The 24857-nt window shown below is 43.4% G+C and overlaps 1 protein-coding gene across 2 annotated transcripts in view; it reads left to right on the top strand.

Moving 5' to 3' along the window:
• Positions 1-24857, top strand: part of NECAB2 (N-terminal EF-hand calcium binding protein 2) — a 136165-nt gene that overhangs the window by 26719 nt on the left and 84589 nt on the right. For both annotated transcript variants that reach the window (XM_077309904.1, XM_077309905.1), the window contains exon 3: positions 23755-23863. In XM_077309904.1, the coding sequence (XP_077166019.1) occupies positions 23755-23863 (109 nt within the window). The remainder of the gene's footprint in view (positions 1-23754; positions 23864-24857) is intronic.

The raw sequence follows: 24857 nt of genomic DNA, 5'->3' as shown, positions 1-24857 counted from the left end.
GCTTCAGACTGCATGTCTGCTGCCTTACCACTCTGCGCCACAAGAGGCTCTTCCTGGCTCTGCATATCAGGGCTAAAATATCAACTGCTGGTTTCTTTTTTAAAGGTCAGCAAAAAAACCTTGGCCAGTGTGGGTGGGAGATGGTGGGCACAAAGGGATGAATAAGGGAAAGCTTAGGAGAAAAACCCATGTGGATGTTCCATTATGGATTTTATAATGGGGAAGCATTGCGGCGTGCAAGTCAGTCTGTAGTGCACTCCTAGACAGAGTTGATGCCCTTCTTTGGTCCATTGAAGTAAGTGGGTTTACAGGTATGTGGCTCCCTTTAGGATTGCATTTGTTGAGAACAAACAGCAAAGGGGAGTAAAAGACTAAAATGAAGTGTATCAACCATTCAGCTGTAGATATATATCCATATATCTTGATTTATACAGCATTACTGTAAATTACTGACTTGCTGCGCCTCAACAGTCCAGTTTTCATGATAGTAAAACTTCTAGCTATAATCTCCAGAGCAGCACTGTTTAATAATGTAAACAATCCCATGGTCTCATGCATCGCTTCGATAGGCTACTAAAACTGGCCTGCAGAACATTTGAGCAAACAGCCAATAGTTTTGAGTTACAAATCAAATATATTGAATATAGTTACTTACTAAACAATATGAGCTTTAGGGCTTTTTTTTTTTTTTTACAGAGTGAGGAAGCAATTAGATTTCGTTGTAATCCTGATTAAAGTATGATGAACCAGGTTGTCTATTAAATCTCCACCTGCTGTTGTCTGTTCTGGCATTTAGTATGAATTAGTTATTTTAAGAATGACAATCATTCATTACCAGCAGAGTCAAGATGCAAGACTCCCACCTGCTACGGGAGACTCACACGGGAACCTCTTCTCACAGTGTTTATTTCTTCGTAGACTTTCTGGGCTGCTTTTCTGTCATGCACTGCCAAAGGTAGCTCATACAAATAATAATAAAAAATAAAATATGACATTCCATAAAACATGAGAGCCAAGTGCTGTGACAGAGAAATAAGGCCACCTTCAGAGAATCCTGAAAATGCACTCCAGACACACATTAAAATGACTGTGTCAATTTAAAATTCCCTCTTCCATGTTATGAGAGCTATGGTTGCCAACCACCAGGTGGTGGCTGGAGATCATCTGAGATCATAGTGGATCGCCAGGTGACAGAGATCTTTACACCTGGTTTGGAAAGCAGACCCTGTGACATTTTAAAACTGATTTGGCAACCCTGGGGGGGAGGGGTTAATTTATTACTTACCTGATGATGAATAGCAGGCTGAGGCAAACTCAACATACTTCATTTCCAAAACTGGATTTTTTTCCTGGTTAAAAGGAAATAAAGGATGTAAGGAATACAGCAACTGATTGAATTCTAGAACTGTATCCCTGTGTGCAGGTAAGTTCAGAGGCCGCTGACACAAAACTCTGGTATCGCTTGGTGTGAGTGACAAGAACATAATATGCTGCACAGCCCTGCACAGAGTTATTCCAGGCTGACTTCATTAGTCTGGGCTGGAGGAACTCTGCATAGGGTTTTCTGCTAACAGCTGACCTCTGCACCAGACTAGAATATTATATTATTTGCAGTTCTAAAACACCTCATATATTGGGGGGGGGGGGGAACAAATGAAATCTGTTTCTATGGCAAACGCAGAGGAAGCAGGGAATAATTTCAGCCTTCTTGATCGCACACTTTTGGTGCCGGCTAGGGCCCCTCTGGAAATATGCTCACTGTTCTCATCAAGCCGGAAATTAAGAAAGAATATGTCTGTCTTTATTACCACTTGTAAGTGGATGGTCCCTTCTCTGCTGGAGGCGTAGTTGGTTTATTTCAGAGCGGAGGCCGAATCGAGCATGTTATTATAACACATCAGTGGCACGATCCCAAACAGAGTTCTGCCTTTCTAAGTCCACTGAAAACAACTAGTTGGGAACGGTGTGACAGGGCCTTGGATGGCATTGCAAGAGTCCACTTTAAAAAGGGGACAAGGAAAGCAGCATGCTTAAATGGGATTGGGGTGTGTTTTTCTTCACTTTAAAGAGAGGAGAAAGGTTGACTACAAACAAGGATCTTCAGATCTTTTGCTTTTGTAGAAGCTACAAAGAGGAGACAGGCTGTTTTTGAGGCTGACTTTGCTTCTGTATCAGTGTATTTCTGCCAATTCCCATGGTCCCATGCTGAAAGGGTTACAGGAAAAAGTGTTTAGAGGAAAGGGGGGGGGGGGAGTCTCTGCTCAGTGGCTGGGAAGAGGGGGGGGGACATAGAGTGTATTTTTTCAAAAATGTTTCTAGAATACCTTCCTACTATAAAATAGTATCTGGGGCTTTACAGCATTAAAAAAGTACAGAGGGTTGCCAACCTCAAGGTTGGGCCCAAAAATCTCTCAGAGTTACAGCTGAACACTAGAAAACAGAGATCAGCTCTACTGGGAGAAGAAGGGATGCTTTGGAGGGTGGATTCTATAAAGCTATACCTTGCTGAGATTTCTCCCTATCCCAATTGTCTCTCTCCCCAGCTTTACCCCAAATTCTCCAGGAATTTCCCAGCCAGGTTGGTAACCCTAACGAATAGTCACTGCTGCTTTATACTGCTTGCTGTAATTCATAGAAGTAAGATTGGCAAGCTCATGGAACAAGGCTTTCGTTTTTTCCAGTGGACCTCAAATTATGGTATTTCTTGTGCTAGGAGGTATGTCTCTTCCGCTGGCCTTCAGAAAACTATATAGTGTGTGGAGAGAGGAATTCTACCCAGGTATTGTTTTATTTGGATTTCTGGCTTGTTTTGCTGTTGATTACAGCATTTAATAGTTTTTTAAAGCTGATGTTTTTAAGAAAGAAAGATTACTTCTAATTTCATTGCAATATTTAACCTGCTACTGGTCGATCTTTTTGATTGTTGCTTAGTTGTACAGAAGCACTGTTATCTTTCATTGTACAACGGAAGGGTTGCCAAGTCTTCTATTATAGCAGAAAACATCTAGGCTAGTTACTTTGACTCTCAAATGTCTGTACCATCAAAACTGAGTTGGTTTTTAATGGTTCTACCAGACTCAAACCCTGCTACTGCAGGCCAACAAAAAACATTTTTATATGTATGTTATTTTACATGAATGTATACATTATTTTATGAGCCTCTTGTGGCGCAGAGTGGTAAGGCAGCAGACATGCTGTTTGAAGCTCTGCCCATGAGGCTGGGAGTTCAAACCCAACACCCAGCTCAAGGTTGACTCAGCCTTCCATCCTTCTGAGGTCGGTAAAATGAGTACCCAGCTTGCTGGGGGATAAATGGTAATGACTGGGGAAGGGAATGGCAAACCACCCCATATTGAGTCTGCCATGAAAACGCTGGAGATCGTCACCCCAAGGGTCAGACATGACCTGGTGCTTGCACAGGGGATATCTTTACCTTTATACATTATTTGCCTTTCACATCTCGATATTTAAACCACTGGAGCCAAAACAACATTGCAAATGTATTTGTAATATTATTACAAAATAAGAAAAAGAGAACTTTTAAAAAAGGCTCAACAAGTTTATTTCTTACAATGGTGAACCTACATTGCAACGGGAGCATTCAAATCAATTAAGACAGCGCTTGACATTACTGCAGGCAAGGCCTTTAAAAATTCCCTAAATTCCATTCTGACCCCAAATATGGCCAAGCAGACCTGGAGGGCTGGTACATATAGGATAATCCATCACTTGGCTTCTCTGAGTACCTGAGGATGCTTCGTGATTGGCAGCTGAGCATGTAGGAAATGACATCCTTGAAAAATATTCTGTTTGAGGCGGTGTGAGGCTTGTGGCATGTTGATCTGTGGTTTGTTCATATGGGCAAATCATTAACTTATGCAGCAAACCATGTTTAGTGGATTCATGTCTTGACTGTTGACATCCCCAAGTACTCTCTTAGTAGGTTTGACTCCTTGGTTTCCAGCTTCTTGTTTCCAGTTGTAAAGGCTGTAGAGAAAAGCAGAGAATCCCAGATTGTTTTGGGGGATGCATGGTTTGGGAAAGTCTGGAGGCCTCTTCTCTAGCGGCTTGCAGTTGAGACATGGGAATTGAAAGAGTGTGCTGCTAATAAAATTTTTATAGCATTCCAAATGAATATCGCTACCCATGGGCTTCTCTGCACTGCTTTCTTGATCATACCCCGGGTCCCATCAGCATCTTGCATACTTACCCCTTCCTCTACTTGATCATCCAAAAAGAAAATCATGTTCTAGCTAATTTGAGTTTAAAAATAACCCAATGGACACCAGTGACTAATTACTTATCTAATTTTATAGAAGGATGTTCAGAAAATTGCTTCATTAGAATTTAAGTACACTAATTTTTCATTAGATTGGAGATCAAATGTACTTCCTTCCCCCTAATGGCAGATTTACTTTGAAATCTTCCTTTATTGGTAAGGGCTTCACATATAGGCATGCTGGCTGGAAAAGCATCCTATGTGGAAGAGATGAGACCCATACACCTGAGCAGGGGAGCATACCTATGGACAAGATTCTCAACCAGCCAGGACCACTTAGAGAAAATACTTGGTCCCAAAGTGGTCTTACTGAAGTAGAGTCTTCTTCCAGCAGCAGAAGAGAGAATTATTCCCTGTTCCTACTTTATATCCAACACAATTCTGGAGCATCCCAAAATACTCCTTTTCAAGAGGGTGCAGAAGGTCCTAGCCCTTTTCCATGAATATAACTTGGTTTACTAGATCAAATCCCTTGGTTCCATCTACTCATTTTCATTCCCAGTACTTCTGCTTCTAAATCCATGCCCAACAGCACATTTCCCTTTCTGATGGCAACGGCTTTTTATAGATGGAATATGTTGCCCTGGAGGGTGGTGGAGTCTCCTTCGTTGGAAGTTTTTAGAGGTAGATTGGATGAGCACCTGTCAGGAGTGTGTGGTTTTTTAAGGCCCTAAGGAAGTGGGGTACTGGACTGGACAGCCCTTTGTGGTATCTTTCAGCTTTGTGTGATTTTGATTCAGACTAGTGGTGTAAACTGCCACCAAGTCACAGGTTATATATGGCAACCCTGTAGGGTTTTCAAAACAGAGTGTCTCTGGACTTTTGTGGTGGTCTCCCATCCAAGTAGTATCAAGTGCTGAGCCTGTTTAGAGATCTGATGATATTGGGCTTGTCTGCACTACCCAGGTTAGGAGCACTTCAAATTAGGATGCACAAAAGCCAGGAAGGAAACTCTAGGGTGGCATACTGTGATTTCTCTAAATTTGTACTAGAATGGAAATCTACTGTTCTATGTTTATTGGGCTCTTCCTCCCAAGAAGTCCTAAATGCCTTCCTCTTTCCCTTCTATCTTCATAGCAGCCATTTGAAGTAGAGGAAGCCCCAGGTCAGCCAGTGAGTTTCATGGCACAAACGTGAACATGACCACCAAATGCCCCAAGTCCACTGTCCATATGTGCAGTAGAAGCTGATATGTGACAGCAGGATTTAAATCCAGTGTAGTAAATTTGGTAGCTGTTTAGCCACTCAAGAGTTCTGAAGGTGGGTGTCAAAATTTAAACTGTGGAATCTGAGATCCACAGAAGCTGCATTCCAAGGTTTGAAAATTCAGTTTCCAAAAGTTGCAAAGCCCAGTTTCCTTTGTGCATTCATTGAAGTAGGCTTCTGCACTTCCTGATTTCCTCCAGTTCCTGAGAACAATCTTCGAACTGCAACCCTGGCATGCAAGACAGGTGGCAAGACCATTTCAAAACATCAACTTTCATGATTTTTGTCTTTTCCGGGCATCCCTTGTCAGCCTTCAGCATGTACAGCTTCATGATTCAAGGCATGGCTTCTCCTGGAGGGAGAGCAATTTCTGCATCCCTCTTTTGCAGCAAAGGCTACCCAGGGGAAAGTTTAATGCCTTCTGGGCCCTTGAGTTTTTTTGCACATGACTTGATTATTTCCCTGCTGGTTTATTCTGCCAATGCCTGGGTCCTTTTTTAGAAAGCTAGGAATGGGTTGCATCTAGTTCATTGGAGCATTAAACCACATAGGGGATTGCTTGTTTTCACTTCCGGCATGAAATACCATCATCTATCTTCTGAAAAGGCAGGAAGGTATCTGGCTGCAGAGCCTACCTCCAGTTGAGGGCTTCAGACCTCATAAACTTCTGCATTGTTTGAAATGCATATCTCACCTACGCTGTTTGATATAATTTGCTGATTGACAGGTTGGTTGGTTACTGGGTCCCTGTGAGCACCATCTTGTGGAAACGGACCTTTCTTCCCAACCAAATAAGCATAAGTTGCACACAAGAGCCTGGCACATTATCAAAACCTTGCAAGCATTTTGTGAACCAAGTATTTCTGTGCACCCTCCACCCCCCCCCCACCCCGCTCGTAATTAATTTAGCACTGCAGCAAAGAATGAAGTAGCAAATAGTTGTCCTAGCCCGAGGGAGGGGGGATATGTAAATGCTCCCATTTTTTTCTTGGTTTGTTTTAATGATCTGGATTTCAGGCTGGCAGAATGGGCTCCTGCAAATGCTCCATTTAGAGCAGGGGGGGGGGGGGGAAAGAGTCTAATGGATTTTGCCTGTGGTCAACTTTTGAAACCTCACAGAAGGAGAAGGGGACAGAGGGCAGTTGTGTACGTGCAGCCAAAACGGGAAGCACGGGCTGTAGGGGTGGCATTAAAACTGGGCTATTTTGATCTAGAAGGCCGTGTTTTTCAAACACTCCTGCTTTGCTTTGAAGTGTGCCAATTAAGGCTTGATTTTCAGCGTTAACCCAGAGCAGCTGGCTCTCTTTTCTCTGTAGGTTGAGAGATGTGCCTTTTCTTTGCTAATCCTCATTAGAGAGATCAGGAGCAACAGAAACGAAGGAGACATTGTCATAGGCTGGGGGGATTTAATGGCCTCCGTGTGAGAGGCAGAGGCCAGGAAGGATCCGTGTGTCTTCCCTCCCACCCACCCTCCACACCCCAACTGATGGACGCTTTGAAAAAGAACCATCCGCTTAGCGGAATACGACTTATTGAAGAAATCTCTTTCTTAAAGGGAGAGAAAAAATGGCTGCACAGAGCCGAACTGCCTAATTGGCTACAGCCCAGCTGACCTGACTGCCGATGGGTGACAGCGGTGCATGAAAGGGCCCCATGAAACATTTATGGAACTGCTATCTCGCTTAAAAATGACGGGAAAGGGATTGCCGGGCAGCAGGACAGATCACATGGAGGACAATGTGTGTGCACAAAGTTTGCTAACAATGCTGCAACTAAACCACTTGAAAGCATCCGAGTTGGTGGTCCCACAAAGATTATTATTGTTCTGCCTTTTATAAGGTGGAAGTATCAGCAGTGATAGCACCAGGCAATCAAAATATCGCTTTAAACTTCAATTAAATGAGGGCAGAGTCCAAACAAACTGCCATTTTATCTGCATTGTCAAGATATGCACACTACCCTTTTTAATTGATGTTCTGCACGGCTGGAAACAACTCATTATTTATAAGTTAGTAAACCTCTAGGCAGCCTTTTGACCATTTCAATTAAATTATCCTCTCTGTCTCTGTCTCTCTCCCTCTCTCCCTCTCTGTCTCAGTCTCTGAAATGACTTCTCTTGCCCTAAGTGACATCATCATATAACCAGATCTGATTGACTACGTAGCATGTGATGCCATGCTGTTTACTAAGTGGTCCCTGATTGGGTAGGCTCACTTTTGTTATCCAGAATGTAGAAAGAAGCAGAGATGGTGGGGAAAATGGCACTACAGCAGCATGGCAGAACAATGGCACAGAAGAAGATTGAAACAAGATTTAGTTTTTCACAAAGAGTTACTTAAGTTTGAGTTTTGATGTAACAATCCCAGCTAGAAGCAGGGAACAGGCTAGCTGCAGTGTTTTGCGCCAGGTTGAAGTTTCTGAAAGTTTTGGAAATGACTGGGATAGCCACGGCCCAACCCCATCTGTTAAAGAAAGGCCATAGTTGGCGTATCAACAAGCGTGATGCAAAGGCACGTCAAATCCCAGAGGAGAATCTCTAGGCCCTGATTTAGAAGCACTCTCAGACTGTGGATTTGTTTATTCTTGGGGGAATGCAGCCCCATCTGATCACATGACTGACACTTGGTTGAAAACATTTGATTGACCAGTGGCACACTCATACATGATTGCCTTCAAAATGTTATTGCTATCAAAATGGTAAATATTGGTGTTTAGGAGAAGCAGATGTTGCAGCTGAGCATGGAGTCTGAGCCTCTTGGGCTACATCACAGCTCAAAAAGCAGTTGGATGCAATGAGATGCTAGAATGTGCTTGCATTATGGCTAGGGATGTTGTCATGGCTCAGTGGTGGACCATCTGCTTTGTGTGGAGAAGGTCCCAAGTTCAAGCCCTGGGCTCTCCAGTTGAAAAGACCAGGTTTCATGTGAAAGACCTTGGAGAGCCACTGCCAATCAAAGGAGACATGTCTGATCTTGATAGACCAGCTGCCTAACTCAGGAGAAGGCAGCTTAAATAAGAAGCTATGGCTCAATGGTAGAACATCTGTTTTGCATGCATACGGTTTTAGGATAAATCTTCCTGTATCACCTCCAGTTAAGGGGATGAGGGAATGGGTGAAGTCAAAGACCTGATGCCCTGGAGAGCCACTGCCAGTCTGAGTAGACCACATTGACCTTGAGAGACCAAAGGTCTCGCCCTACACAAGGCAAAGCCGTGTACCTCCGAGTCCTGTTCTCAGATGACTTCAGCTTTAACCACTGATCCAAGACTGCTTAGAATTATCATTGGTCTGCCACTCAAACCCAAACAGACCTCATATGACTCACCTAGGGTGACCAGGGTCCCTGCATTCCCCCCCCCCCTACTCCAAACTCTAGCAACCTTGCACTGTTCTAAAAACTGGACTGTTTGGTGTAGTGGTCAGGAGTGTGGACTTCTATTCTAGTGAGCTGGGTTTGATTCTGTACTCCCCCACATGCAACCAGCTGGGTGACCTTGGGCTCACCACAGCACGGATAAAAGCTTTTCTGACTAAGCAATCTGGTAATATAAGGTAATATAAGGAAATATAAGGAAATATAAGGTAATATAAGGTAATATAAGGTAATATAAGCCTCACCTGCCTCACAGGATGTCTGTTGTGGGGAGAGGAAAGGGAAGGCGATTGGAAGCTGCTTTGAGACTCCTTTGGGTAGAGAAAAGTGGCATATAAGAACCAACTCTTCTTCTTCATATCCTTCCAATGGGCTTCTCTAAAACTGAAGCCGCTGGCTAATTGTTTTGATTGCTTCACACACACGAGAGCCAAAGGACCTTTTCTTTGCTCAGCAGTGAGTCAGAGAAAGAACGGCAGCTACATCCCACATCGACCCCCTTCCAGTGCTGCATACTGATTTCTAATTACAGTATTTGTACTAGTTCTGTATCCCTAATTACTCATTATGGGTAGAATTACCCCAGGGGGGTGTATTGAAGCCTGTTTGCCCATTGTTTGGGCAAATCGATTAATATGTATATTTCTGGCAGTATAATTACGCATGCCAGTAAGTTGCTGTGCCGATGTTGGTCCACGTCCACGGGCGAAGTTTAAACAGGTGCATCATTTCGTTTTGGCTCGCTTCGGGAAAATCGGCCGTTGTAATTCTTGACGGCCTCCTACACGCACATAACGTTAGATCTTGTTAATACTTCTGATGTGATTCATTTGCACTCCTGTACGTCTCTGCAAGTATTGAACAAGAACTGTGTGGGGGAGAAACTACACATGACTGAATGTCTCCCACTCATTAGACTGTTTTGGGGTGGGGGGAGGGTAGAATCGAATAAAATTAGAGCTGGGAAAATCCCTTGTGGACCCAACCAGAGATTATTTTCAATCTCTCGCCTTGCTAGTTCAGCCCCCAAATTTTTATTTTAATGCTGTTTCCCCCTTGATTGAGAATACCAGTGCAAAGATTTTCTATAATTTGGTTAGGATTCCCTCCCCCTCTTTTTAAAAGTTTGCAGAGTGAACAGACTTTGAGTGCCATAGTTTTCCTCTCTGAATATGGGCTGATCCTTTGATCTGAGAAATCAAGTGGTGAGTGGGGAGCCTTGGACTTAGCCAGATTTGAACATGAAATCATCCTGTCGTGGCCATTGATGTAGGGGGCAAGTGCATTGGTTGGACAAAGGGGCATTTCATCTTTCCCACACCATGTTTCATGCTGTGGATTGTCTCAATCTCTAAAACTGTCAGTTACAGAGAAATTCCATTCCCTGAGGCAGGGTTGTAACCTATGGCCCCAAAGCCAAGTGTGGATCAGTGTTGGAACCAAATACGACTCTTTACGAAAAGAAAATTAAATCTGTGAGTTAAAGTATTCTGGAGAGGTAAACATGGTGCTAGAACAACCAGGGTATGAATGGCATGGCAGGCAAAGGGTTTTTAATGGACTAACAAAAGGGCTTTGAGGGTTTTTTTCCTGCATTTCCTCCTTCTCTCAGTCCCCCAAGTATAAGAGATGAATTTTAACTGCATGTTCCAGTGGACAGAAGGATGGAGGGCTATACGTTTCTTTGCACATTAGTGCTGTAGGCTCCTAAGCCCTTGGTCAGGGCAGGTGATCCCCTGCTCCCATTGCCTGCTGCTGCTTAGAACAGCAACATCAAGGGGAAAAAACCTTTTCATGCTGTGACATTGTGTCACTTCTAGTCAAAACAAAAAGGAAGTGACATAAAGTAGCTCTAGGAATTACCCAATGCTCTGTGGCGATTCCTAGAGGTACCTATGTCGCTTCCAGTTTTATGCTGGAAATGATGTGACATTGCAGCTAGCATCATGCCCCCTTTATCCCTACCTACAGCCTTCCCATCAGTTGCTAAGCAATGTCTGGCAACTCTACCGTATAATACTAATGATAATAATAAATAGCAGGGCAGCAGCGGACAAGCCAAGAGGATGTATAGGCCAGAAAGACCAGCAAACAATTTGTGGATCCAATGTTATGAGATTGTTTGCCAACAACCCAGTGGCTGTCTGCTTCCCAGAACCTACAAGATTTCTGAAACTGCTGCTCTTCCAAAGGTGGTAGGATTAGGCTTGGTTTCAAAGCAGACAACTCAGATGACTGCCTGCTCTGCTAGGTGTACTGGGCTTGGGGTGCCCTGGGCTTAAGAGCACACCTGTTCTATGCTCTCTGTAGCAGGGGTAGTCAACCTGTGGTCCTCCAGATGTCCATGGACTACAATTCCCATGAGCCCCTGCCAGCAAAGGCTGGCAGGGGCTCATGGGAATTGTAGTCCATGGACATCTGGAGGACCACAGGTTGACTACCCCTGCTCTATAGGACAATCAGCTCAAAATAGGCATCTCTTCATCAAGGAAACTAGACCTCTTCTAGCATACAGATTTGTTGTCTTACAAGAGAAGGATGAATCAGGCTTCCAGGCTGGACATCAAAGTCATGCAAATACAATGCAAAAGACAATATGCAAATAGATGGGGGGTGACAAAGGTTTGCCTGGTCTAGGCCTCATTTGGGTGAGGGCTAGCCTTAAGGGAGGAAACCCCGAATAGCAAGAACAACCTCAAGGGCACTGAGGGGGTGACATGTTCCTGGTGAACCATTAGTGACAGTAGAAAGTATCAAGTCACAGCTAACTTATGACCACAGGGTTTTCAAGATAAGAAAACAATAGAGGTTGGTTTGCCACTGCCTACCTCTGTGTAATAACCCTGGACTTGGTGGTGTCCCATCCAAATACTAACCAGCTCCAACTATTCCAAAATCTGACAAGATTGGCCATCCAGGTCAGAGATCAAAATCGTTAACTTAAAAAACTTCATCATGACCTATTCCGCTCTGGCAGCACTATGTTGGGCTTGAAGACCGCCAGTGAGGGGGCACTCACCACCTCCTTAGGCAGCCAATTTCATGGCTTAACTACTGTGATGTGAACCTCCCCCCCCCCCCCCCCCCCGATATCTAGCTGGTACGGTTCTACATGTAGTTTAAACCCATTGCTGTGGATCCTGTCCTTTGTTTGCAGTGGTGGTCTTTCACACAATCCCTTTTTAAACTGGAGATGGGAGGGTCAAATCTGAGGCCTTCTGCATGCAAAGCAGATACTCTGTCAGTGAGCTGCTCTTGAATACTCTGTCAATGTGGAGGAGGAAAAATGCACAAGTATGGCAACTAACCTGCATTTGCACCTGGTGTGCACAACCAGAGATTAGTTGTGGTACCTGAACTGAGAGAACCTGCAGGCGAGCTACTGAAACCAAGATGGATTTCATGACATTTTGGGAACCCAATACTGGCAGAATAATGGAGGACAATAATATGCTAAATGTTCTGTGTATCTTCAATATTAAAAGACTGCTTGGCTTTTAAGATCTGCTTATGATGTCCAAATGAGGGACTTGACATTTCATGGGTCATTGGGGAGGGGAGAAAAAAGGAAGGTGGTTTTTGATAAGCAAAGTCCTTCTGTAAGTTCCGCCTTGTGGTCAGATGTGGCCCATAGCAGAGCAAATTGCTGCCTAATTGACAAGGTTTCCAGTTTCCAGTTTGTTTCAAAGTTCTTCCTTAATGAAAAAGTCAGGAAGGAAGTGAGAGGGCCAGGAAATCCCTTCATGTAGAATGTAAAAAAAACAGAATTCTGTTCTATTCTAATGTAAAAAACAGGATGGTTTTCTCCTGACTGAATTTAGCCTTTGCTGTCATTCATCCATGTGTTGGTTATGTTGTGGACAATGGACATGGGGCCAATAGAATTACATCACTGTTGAAATTCCTAAACCCTCTCCAAGCTTCTCCCAAATCTCTAGAAAGCTCCCAAGAGCTGACCATACTAGCTATTGTGAGCCAAGAAAAAAAAAGGCATAGTATAAATATTTTAATAATTAAATAATAGTTTCCCCCCCCCTCTCCCCTATAGCAATAATCAGCTATACAGGCTCTTTAGGAGCTTTCTTCTTTACGTGAGCTGTGAAGAAATTGCAGTTGGCATCCCTCCAACAATTTCTTTTTAAACTATGCTTTTCATCAAGCACCCAAGAACTCTCAATTATACTGCAAAAGTATGAAGCGTTTGTATTGTAGACTTTTTACCCACAGCAGTCTCCTGCGTACTTGACCGCCCCCTGAACATAATCTTTTTAAAAAGTTGCCTGACTTGTTCTTTTTGTCCTGCTGCTAAGTATCTGCACTTGCATTGGTTCTATGTGTGGCCTTTGGGGATATTTGTGCATGCATATATGTCTCAGCATATGCACACTGAGGATCTACGTTTTCTATATAGATGACAGTCATACAACATGCCTGAAGATAATTTCAGGAGGGTAGCTGTGTTGTCCTGCAGTAGAAGAGCTAGATTTGAGTCCAATACCACCTTAAAGATTGAAAAGAGCTGAGAGATCTTTTGCCTAGGCATGTGTGACTCAGTTCAATCAGCTGAATCTGGTCCAAATTGCATTTTCCCAATATGGTTAAATGGCCGGATCAACTTTGCTTGAATTGCCGAATTGCAATTCGATGCCATTCAGTGATTTGAGCAAGTGGCTGTTTAAATTTTAAGGGGAAAGATGTTCCCCTTTCTGTCTTTTCTGGGCTGGGGGGGGGGGGTTGAGATAGAAGCACCAAACATGCAGTATAGGAGCCACTCTTCAAAAGAACTCCAAAGTTGCAAAAAGATTGGACCATTGGGTCCTATTCTAGGGCCATTCAAAGACCTCCATTATTTCCCATTGTGAGAACAGACCAGACAATATTGGAGTTTAGAACTGGACCCCCTGGTCCAATCTTTTTTTCAACTTGGAGGCTTTTTTGAGGAGAGGCTCCTGCAGCTACTCTGCAAGTTGGGTGCCTCTAACTCAAATCCATCCACACAGAGACCAGAAAAGATGGAATGGGGAAAATCCCCATAGACTTGAATGGCGCCTTTGGTTCGGCTGTATCCAAATTGGTTCAGCTGAATCAAAACTACACGATAGGTGATTTGGATGAATAGATTTGATCTGACTTAAAATCATAGAATCATAGGAAGGGACCTCATGGGTCATCTAGTCCAACCCCCTGCACTATGCAGGACACTCACAATCCTATCGTTCATCCACTGTAACCTGCAACCCCGTTGAACCTTCAAAGAATCAGCCTCTCCATCAAATGGCTATCCAGCCTCTGTTTAAAAATTTCCAAAGATTGAGAACCCACCACCTTCTGAGAAAGCCTGTTCCACTGAGAAACCACTCTAACTGTCAGGAACTTCTTCTGATTGTTTAGATGGCATTTGTTTGAATTCATTTCATCCTATTGGTTCTGGTCTGTCCCTCTGGGGCAAGAGAGAACAATTCTGCTCCACTGTCTACATGGCAGCCTTTTAAATATTTGAAGATGGCTATCAAATCCCCTCTCAGTCGTCTCCTCTCTAGACTAAACAGACCAAGTTCCCCCAACCTTTCCTCATACGTCTTGGTCTCCAAACCCCTCACCCTCTTTGTTGCCCTCTGGACATGCTTCAATTTGTCTACATCCCTCTTCAACTGGGGTGCCCAAAACTGAACATAGTACTCCAAGTGAGGCTGAACCAGAGCCGAGTAAAGCGGTACCATCACCTCCCATGATCTGAACATGATACTCTGTTTGATACAGCCCAATATCCCATTTGCCTTTTTAGCCACCAAGTCACAATGCTGACTCATGTTCATACCTGACTAATGCACATGCCTAGTTTGAACTCAAAAACGTATATCCCAAAAACCTTGTTGGTCTCTGTGGTGCTGCTGGACTTGTACCTAGTACAACATGCCTGTAATCCCAGCAAATCAATAGACTGTGAACATGCCCTACAGTGGCAACCTAAAGCGCTGCCACACTGCATTGCCACCAGATGCTCACCTGCTAGAATTATGCCGTGTTTAAGCTGCAAATAAATCATTAATGCGAGTGCGTGGGATGCTCAGCTCATGAGGAAACATTGATTTGTCCATCAATAAACAAACACATACATTATATTGGTGATATGCAATCTCTCTCTAAATGCCGTATGATCTGCACATCAAAATTGTATGTGTGTACGTGATACAAATGAATCTACAAATCTAGCAATGAAAAGCAGAGAACCAAAGCTGTCAATGGTAATAATATAAATCCTTAACACTATTTCGCTCCCTTGTATATTTGGGAAACAGCCTCCTGCGAGGAGACTGTCCGTGGCCCTGTATAGCCAGGTCCACCCTGATTGGCCCTTCCCCTCCAGCTCCCACCCTCCCTCCTTGCCTGCTAGAAGCCTTGTGGCTGTGGTCTTCATTGTCGCCCACGAGGAGAGAGGCAGCAACAAGGCTTTGTGGCCCGCAGGAATGTTCCTGCTGGGGGGGGGGAGGGCGGGAGTTTGCAGCCTCCCTGAGGACAGCAAAGCCCTGTTGCCACCGGCACGGGGGAGGGCCTTTCCACTCCCTTTAGCTTGCTTTGCTGGCCAAAGGGAGCCGTAGCCACCCTCTCACACCCTTCTGCCTGCTACCCCTTTTCAAAGCCCATTTTTAAAATGGGCTTTGATACTAGTAAGTGTAATAAGAGGCAAACTAGAAAACGTTCCCTTGTCCTCTGAACACTGTTCAAGAACTTATTAATAAAACTCCTGGGAATTCCAGTAAGTGGGTGTGGGTGGGGGGAGTTCATAAAGTTCTCACACATTGCTAGAGGGATTTGGCCCAGCCCCGATCAGAACTTGCATTTCCTGGCAGTTCTGCACCAATTAGGATAAGTTGGAACCATATTCCGAAATAACTGGTACATCAGTGAAGGTCATTTGCTTTGGAGGAGAGAACCCCTGATGGGCTCGACATATTGTCTTGAAGCACAAACTGCTTTAGTCATTAAGACAGTGTGTGTTTTATGGTCTCGGGTCTCACTCTTTTCAGAATACAGAAATTCATTAACCACAGATGCCGTATTTCAGGAAAGGTCAGCTGATACTTGCTCAAGAAAAAAAGGCACCTAATTGACAGGCAATGTTAATTTTTCACAAGTACGAAACTGCAGGACTACATTCAAAGAGAACTCCCCCACGGCCTTTTCACAAACAATAATGTTCAGAGAATTCTGACAAGCCACATAGGATAGAAGCTGAGAACCAGCTTAGTGTGGTGGTTAAAACTGGTTCTCTAATCTAGAGAACTGGAGTTGATTCCCCACTTCTCCCATTTCAACCATCTGGGTGACCTTGGGCCAGTCGCAGTTTTCTCAGAGCTCTCTCAGCCTCACCTACATCACAGTTTGTCTGTTGTGGGTAAAGGAAGGATGGGTGAATGGAAGCAACTTTGAGACTTGGAGTACAAAAAAGTAGCTGCTCTTCTTCATGCTGAATATTTTGGGGTCCAGGGGGGAAGGGCCAAGTTCATTTGAAGTCAAATATTTTTACATACATTGACTGCCATGACAGTCAACTTAATGGGAACTCCAGCAAACAGCTTTCAAGTGAAATCAGAAACAGACGTGATTAGCCATGGCCTTCCTCTGCAGAATCTTCTTTGATGGCCTCTAATCCAAGTATATGAACCCTGCCTAGCTGCCACATCTTTTAATATATTTACCAGCCACAATTTCAACCTTTGGGTTAAAAGCTCCCCCACCCCAATCACAATAACTCAAAATGGAACCAATAAAATTCTTCTGTGTCCCCTTTTAAACTCACCTACTTTCCTCTGTCCCCCACTTAGATGGGAGGAAGCCACTGGATTCAACCCATATAGTTCCTGGCTGCTCATAGATGGGGGAGATGAATAGCAAGTGCTGGTGGAAAATTAATGATCTATCACTCAGTGTTGCTCCCCAGAGCCATGCTAGCCAAGAGGGTCTGCCTATGTTGAGAACCTCAGAGGAGCTTGTCTTGCTGGCCTCAAACGTGTTTTCAGTGTCTCTGAAACCCTAATGGGATGGGTGATGTTTTTGATTGGTGGTGTTCGTAAACCTTTTCAACTGTCAGCTATTCTAGAGGGTACTCAGTCGGCTGCCCTGGTTTTAATAGCTGCAGCAAGCTGATGAAAGTCCTTTGCGTTTATTTATTTTTTAAAGCATAATGTTGGACAGGAGGGAAAAAAGATGTGCATTCAGCAAGAGTGCAGGAGCACAAGCATTAAACATTCATGAGGTTTCTTTGAAACCCTGACTGTGGGGAAAATGGTTTCGTATGCACTTATAGGGGCTGAGTGTCTGTGCGTGAGAGAGAGTAAAAAGAGGTGTTTGCAGGCTTGCCTCCTTTGTTCTCTGGTTCACTGAAAGTTTTTCTGCAGCCTGATATCTTCACTAGCTACTCTGAGTAACCAAATTAACAGGTTAAAAAAAGAAGAAGAGGTGAATGTTTATTCTGACCCACATTATATGCCAAAAGTAGAACTCCTATTCCCATATACTCCCTTTAATTGTATATTAGGCTTGATAGAATGCACTTCAGAAAGAGCTCAAGGCCCTTCAGGACTTTAAACAGTTCCAGAAGGCCACCCTTGAAACATTCTTCAGTCTTCGAGAAACCCCAGAATTGGCACAATCATGCAGAATGTGGTTGGGAAGCATAGCTGTGGACACGCCCACCTGGGGCCCCACCCCCTCCAGGCCCATCATTGGTCATTTTGGGAGGGGGCGATATGATCATATCACCCAATAGATGTTTGACAATTTTTTAAAATATATACAAAATAAATTAACTTCCACCCATTTCAAAAACATTTTCAGGGCCATAAAAAAAACCCCACCAGGATTTCATGAAACCCTGGTTGAGAAAGACACACAGCACCAGGGGAAGGGGCTGTGGCTCAGTGGCAAAACGTGCTTGGAAGGCAGATGGTCCTCAGGATGAGGTGATATGAAGGACTTCTGCCTGAGATCCTGGAGACTCACTGCCAGTCTGGATGGACAATACTAACCTTGAATGATCAATGGTTAGTAGAAGTCAGCATCATGTGTTTTGGGTTCTTGCTGTGAGAAGGTAGCTCTTTGTTTCCTCCTAAGTAATGGCTTGGTGGTGGACAGCGCTATCAAGTCACAGTTGACTTATGACAAACCTGTAGGGTTTTCAGGGCAAGAGACATTCAGAGGTGGTTTGCCATCTCCTGCCTCTGGTTAGCAACCAGGGACTTCCTTGGTGGTCTCCCATCCAACCACTAACCAGGGCTGACCCTGCATAGCTTCTGAGATTTGATGAGATTGGGCCATCTTGGGCAGGACTTATATGTACACGTCCCTTGAAGGTGATGAGTGTCATGGCTGTTCTGTGAAGGAAACAATGTCTAGTTTGAAAGACAATTTGCTGATGAAGTTTCTTACTGAGGGGTTTCTTGGCAGAAGTGTCACAGAGGAGCACTTCACGCTGCCTGTAATAACTGTGCAAGCACACGTTCTGTAGCAATTAACTCAACTGACTCTTCACACAATCCCCTCCTTCCGATTGTGAATAACATGATAAAACTGTAATTGGACTGCTCACTTGAGCTGGAAGAAGGAGTGAGCTTCATGACAGCAAGTTCTGATTTCTAGTTTAAACACTTAAGGCCTTGTCAAAAAGCAGGAACTTGAAAGTAAATGGGAGAGATCCTGGGGACTAGCAGGTAGAGATGCCAAGAGGCACAGAAATAGTTTTGCATAAATGAAGTGTCTGTTTCTTCAATTACTTCTTGTCCAGGATAAGACAGACAAAGTGGCCATATTTGCGCACAGGCTTAGCATAGGGTTGCTTTGGACATTCCTGGAGATTTGGGGAGGGCATAATTGGAAAATGTAATACTATAGTGTCTGCCATCAAACTGGAAAGAATGTGGTACTTATTGCTTTGGTTTTCCTGTCTTGTTGCGTCTTCCCAGATTCTGTATCCATGTCCCACCTTAAACCTGAAGACCATTTTTCAATGGCAGTACCTGAGCCAGCCAGCATCGGCTCCAGCTCTACCTCCTAAGAATCTATACATCTGTTTTTGTTGCTTTTGAGCCTGGGGTTGAGGGGGAAGCAAGTGCTACCAAGTTGCTTCCAACTTATGGTGACCCTATGAATGAATGTCCTCCAACACGTCCTTTCATTGACTGCCTTGCTGAGGTCTTGCAAACTGAGGGCCGTGGCTTCATTGAGTGAGTCCCTCTGCACCTCAAGATTCCTCTTTCATTTATTTTTATTTATTATTTGCATTATTTTTATTTATTATTTGCATTTCTAGACTGTCCCTATCGAACCTGCCATCTTGGGGTGGTTTACAACATTCATAAGAGTTTAAAAGTCAGAGATCAATAATATATTATTATTAGTTGTACCAAAACTATTTGTTGAATTGGTTTGGATGTTTGTTATCCTTCTCATTTGATGAGGGGCAAGTGAGAATGGAGAGCTGGGTATTTTGCACTAGGGGAGGCCCATTGATATTCAAGTTATTTACTTGTCCAAGTTGGCCTCAACCATAAGCCTGATGAAAGAGCTCCATCTTGCAGGCCCTGCAGAACTGTGCTAGTTCCGTTAGGGCCCTGATGTCCTCTGGGAGCTCATTCTACCAGGCAGGGTCCAAGGCAGAGATGGACATGGTCGAGACCAGTTAGATTTCTTTGGGGCCAGGGACTACCAGACGATTTGCAGAGCGCTCTTCGAGGGACATATTCAGACAGAAATGCCGGGCCCAGACCGCATCTGGCCTTTCCTGCTGCATTCAATGTTTCCTAGCAATATTGTCTTTTCCCAGTGACTCTTGCCTTCTTATAGTGACTAAAGTATGATTTCCCTCAGTTTAGTCATTTAGCTTCTAGGGAGAGTTCAGACTTGGAAATGTCTTTGTTGATTTTTCATACTGCTGGTATTCAGAAGTTCTCTTTTGTTTTGATGGACTTCTGGTGAAACTCAGTCTGAGGGCAATCCAACAAGGTGGTGTCTTTTTGGCTACAGTCTTTTTTGAGAATGTGTTTATGCTCACATTATAGGTCACCTATACGTATCCCCTACACACCCTGTGTGATGCTGATGTATTGTTACACAAAAACCATTACAAAATGGGTATCTTTTAGAAGAAGAAGAAGAAGAGTTGGTTCTTATATGCCGCTTTTCCCTACCCAAAGGAGGCTCAAAGCGGCTTACAGTCGCCTTCCCATTCCTCTCCCATTCCTCTTTATGGCAAGGTTTGATGCATTGAAACAGAAAATGGCAAAGAAACAAGGATGTGCACATGGCTGGACTTGCATGAGACAAATATAAAATCACAGTGGGGACTTTTTTTAAAAACCTGAGCCAACAGGGATGAGAAATTGAAAACCATCTCTACTCAGAATCATCAGCCTGTTTCTCAGCTGGCTTGGATTACCTCGTCTGTTTGGGAACTGCTCAAAGTCCTTTATTTATTTGCTTTTTTGTCTGTCTGTTTGCTTATTATATTTCTGATCATATTTCTATGCTACTATTGCAGAGTCCTGCTCATGGTGCCTTGCAGTTTGTTTCTTTAAAAGCCATTTTTAAAAGAAGAAAAAGGACATACCGAGAAGCTGCAACTCATTCCTGGCAACCCGTCCCACGGGGCATTCCAGGCATGCAATGTGAAGAAGCATTGCTCCTCTTTATGTGCACATGCTTACTACTTTTGTTCCAAGTTCTGCAGGTTTTAGAAGTGCTGCAAAAACCTGTGAAACCTATTTGACCGCAAAACAAAAGAAATATGCGCATGACAGACAGTGTGATTTCATGGTTAAAGTGTTGGACTAGGATCTGGGAAAGGTTTCCATTGCTCATCCTGTCATTGAAGTTTGCTGGATATCTTTCGGTCAGTCATATTCTCTCAGCCTAACCTACCTCACAGGGTTGGTGTGAGAATAAAGTGGTGGAGAGGAGAATGATATAAGCTACCTTAGAACCCCACTGGGGGGGGGGGAAGGTGGGCTAGAAACAAACCAACAAATAATAAAAGGGTGTCTTGGAATCAGTCTAGTAAGAAGCAATACTTGAAGGGGCATGTAGTGCGTTCAGGGTACCACCATATCTTGTGGAAGGGAGTTTTGTGAGTTAATTCAGCACTGCATGAAAAAGAATCTTCTCCTGGGACTGTCCTGAACTCACTGTCAATTAATTTTGCTGGGTAACACTGATTTCCAGGACGGCAAGAGAGGGTTAAAAGTTTTTGCCATCTCTTTCAAGCAAGATTAGCCGTCACCTTTAAAAGCACATTTTGAACTGTAGCCCCAAATCAATTTTTACATAATAGGATCAACGCAGAGAATCTTAATATTTTTCCTGCTTTCAATCTGACACATCATTTTCAGCATCTGGGAACAGGTGGGCATCAAATTATATCTAGGCAGGCTTAAATTCTTATCCTTCCCATAACATAGCCATACATTTCTACACTTCAGACTTACTTTCCAGCTCCTTTCCTGATAAGATATCTAGGATACTAAGTCTTCAAAATTCAGCTTACAGTTATCCTAACTTTTAGTGGTTGGATAAGCAGAATATTCAGCCAGTTACTTTTGGGAAACATTTTTTTCTTTCTTTAAAATAAAAACCTCTATTAACCACAATTTCCAAATTCCTGCTATAACACTGGCCTGCCTTATCTCAGAGAATTGCTTGCTACTTACGGGTTTTCTTGTCTGTTTTATTCTGTCATTGCAGAGCTTAGAGCACCCAGGTTTTATACGCAATTATAGATACACAGCTTGAAGGAACAGGGTTTAAATGAGATTTACAACAATGTCAGGTTCGGCATTAAACGTTCCCTTCTTACAGATATGCTTTGTAACCTTTCGGGTGCAGTTTTGAAGGGCTCGCATCCACTTAATTGGGCTATGTTGCGAGTTAATTTGGGACTGGTCTTCACCACCCATCTTGTATTGTTCTGCTGCAAATTGGAGGTGTTTAAACAATTGGGTATTTGACAGCTTAAAAAAAAATCCAAAATACCATGATTGCACCACCACCAAGAGACAAATCTCCAAAGTCTGTGAGCTTCTATAGCAGAGTTGGGATCATTTGACCCTAGAGCTCCCAAATTCAAGTCTGAGATGCTGACCACCATGCAAGAACATTGGATTAGAATGTTAAGCTAGTATCTGGGAGATGTTGTTCAAATCCTCATCTGCCATGAGTGACAGTGGTAGGACAGGGGGAAGAAGAACGGGAAGTTAGGCTGTCTTGCACATTCAGGGTTTTATATGCTGTATCACTTGTGGGCTTCTGAATAAAAATGTAAAGGTGGAGACCTTAGCTTGGGCTCAGCCCCAGATCTCAGCTGTCCTTTTCTTGGTTGAGATTTCTTTCCCCCTTAAAAATGCCGGCTGTGAACTTCTGTCATTTTAGTGGCTTACTCTTAAATGATCACTGTAAATGTTAATGAATGACATTTAGGTAGTGATCTTCAGAGAATATATAATTAAGACCTTTTTTTTACACCAAGAGGCACAGCACTTACATAGTGAGGAGGGAGGAACCTTTGAAACATTGATTTAAAGGGAAAAAAACATGATGTGTGGGAGGTAACTGATGCCTTTTGAGAACAGTTCTGCAGGGCTTGCAACATAGAACTGTTCTGCCAGACCTACAGCTGAGGCCTAAAACACATCTGAATTGTGCTGGCCTTCCTGTCAACGCCCCCCCCCCCCCAATCTATATGTCTAGAACAACATGCTGATAGTGGCTCATGGGAATTGTAGTCCATGTACATCTGGAGAGCCACAGTTTGGCCATCCCTACTGAGATCCATCTTGTGATAATAATGGTGGTTTCTGTGGTGTTATTTAAAGTTATTTAAACTAATCTAGATACTTGGCTGACTGTTCAGTAGCCCATTGTGATGTCTTAGGAAGGTTAACTGGAGGGGTAACCTAGGGGTGGGTTGACACTCATTGAGAGGCATTTGCTTTGCATGCTGAAGCTCCTCCATGTTACTTAACATCTACTTAAAGCTGCTGGGGGAAGTTTTGGAGCCAGCCAGTTATCAGCATACCAACTCTCATTTTTCTTCGATCCCTGTGAGATTCTTCAACAGGTCTAATTTGTATTAAATTGCAGCCATTAAATATCAACATTTTGAATAGCTTTGTGTGTGTGTGTGTTTACGCTTGGCGTAATGCTAATTTTAACTAGTGGATACTTTATCTGTTTGAAAAACATTTTCTGACTGGATAATTGAACCTGTATCAGCTGAGTACTGTAAAGATTTGCACATCCCCCAGTTCAGTTGACTTGGGTGGCCCAGGCTAGCCTAATCTGGAAGCTAAGCAGAGTTAGCTCTGGTTAATACTTGGACGGGAGACCACCAGGGAAGCCAAAGGTTGCTACACAAAGGTGGGCAGTGGGAAACCACCTCAGTTCATGTCTTGCCTTGACAACCTTATGGGGGTCAACACAAGCTGACTGCTACTTAATGGCACTTGCAACCACCAAAGTAGGTAATACTTATACTTCATCCAGATATTTTTTTAGGTTCTCCCCCTTTTGCCTAATACACTTTAATGCTGACACATTCATTTCATTGTAGCCTCCTTTATTTTCTGGTATACGTATGTCAAAAAGTCAAAAAGCCGCCGTATATTGATGTCGGTAAGGTTAGCTTTGGAAAAATCCCAAACACCTGCCTATTTGATCCCTATAATGATCCCTATAATGTAGAGAAACTATTGCAACCTTGTTAAACACCATGAGAAGTCTAGGAAACCTGGCTGGTCACTTGTGTTGATGCCAATCGGTTTCTTACAATGCTGATTGGACATTCCCACTAATGGTTCTTGCTCAATTTTAACGCTTTTTGTTTCATTTTTGTTTTATTGCTTACAGATGATGGGAAGCTGTCCTTAGAGGAGTTCCAGGCCTTCTTTTCAGATGGGACTCTTAATGAGGAAGAGCTTGAGAAGCTCTTTCATACCATTGATTCTGACAATACCAGGTAGGTTTCTCTCAGATGCCTCATCTGTTCTTAATGGAGCTCTGAGTGGCTTCTGTTTCAAGAACAGACTGGAAGGCACAAATGGCCCTGGAAAAGGGAATGCTGGTCAACCAATGACCTTGCCTAAGCTCCTCCGTCTAGGCCACTGGCCCACCAGGACCACCTGGTGGTCTCAGTGGCCAATCCACCCCTGCTGGGTAAGTAATGGCAAAATGTCAGTCTACATTTTTTGGTGTGGGAGTGGTGGATGGAGAAGTCACTTAAGTTCACAGTGACTAGATTTACATTAGGCAGCAAGTGAATGTGAGGAGATTAAATACCGTGACTTCATCCTTATTTTCAAAGCTTTGCAGGGGTCTGTCTGCCTTTACCCTATTTACCTGAAAGGAACACTAGGGTTTTTCCTTACCTGTCCTGTCAAGAAAAAGTGGAAATCATCCTAAACTTGCATACTATGTCCAGTTATATACAGTAATTTAAAAACAAACTTTTGCATACAACCTTTCCAAAAGGATTGTCCTACATTTAGGGATGTATCCACAAGAAAACCAGGGTGTCCCACTATGCAGTAGGCGAAAAAGGGAAGGGCTTAAAATGTTTTTTCTTCCTAAGGAATCTTGGGAAGGGTGAGCATCCATGCTGTAATTGCCTGAGAACTTTGTTGTTTGTTTTAACTTTTAAGAGATGTATAGGTAACATTTTACAACTTGCTACAGTTTAAATCCAGTCCTGAATAACTTTTTTTTTTTCGCATTTCCATTTCTCAGTTTTCAGCTGCCTGCCTCTGCCACATTTCATTCTGTCAGAAGCTAAGGGAGGCATTTGAATTGCCTTTGCAAACCAAATGTGTGAATCCTGGGAGGGGTGGGGGGGATTCATCAATATGGTGCTGGCCGGACCAATTAAAGAGAAATCTCAAACTATTTCTGGTAGACAAAGCAGCCAAATCCATGGGGAGTTGATCAGCTCGCTGAAACACAGCTCTGGAGACAGA

Source organism: Paroedura picta, chromosome 14 (assembly GCF_049243985.1).
Source record: "Paroedura picta isolate Pp20150507F chromosome 14, Ppicta_v3.0, whole genome shotgun sequence".
In the NCBI taxonomy this organism is placed as follows: Eukaryota; Metazoa; Chordata; class Lepidosauria; order Squamata; family Gekkonidae; genus Paroedura; species Paroedura picta.
Note: the sequence above shows the minus strand (reverse complement) of the source record. Positions and strands in the feature narration are given on the sequence as shown.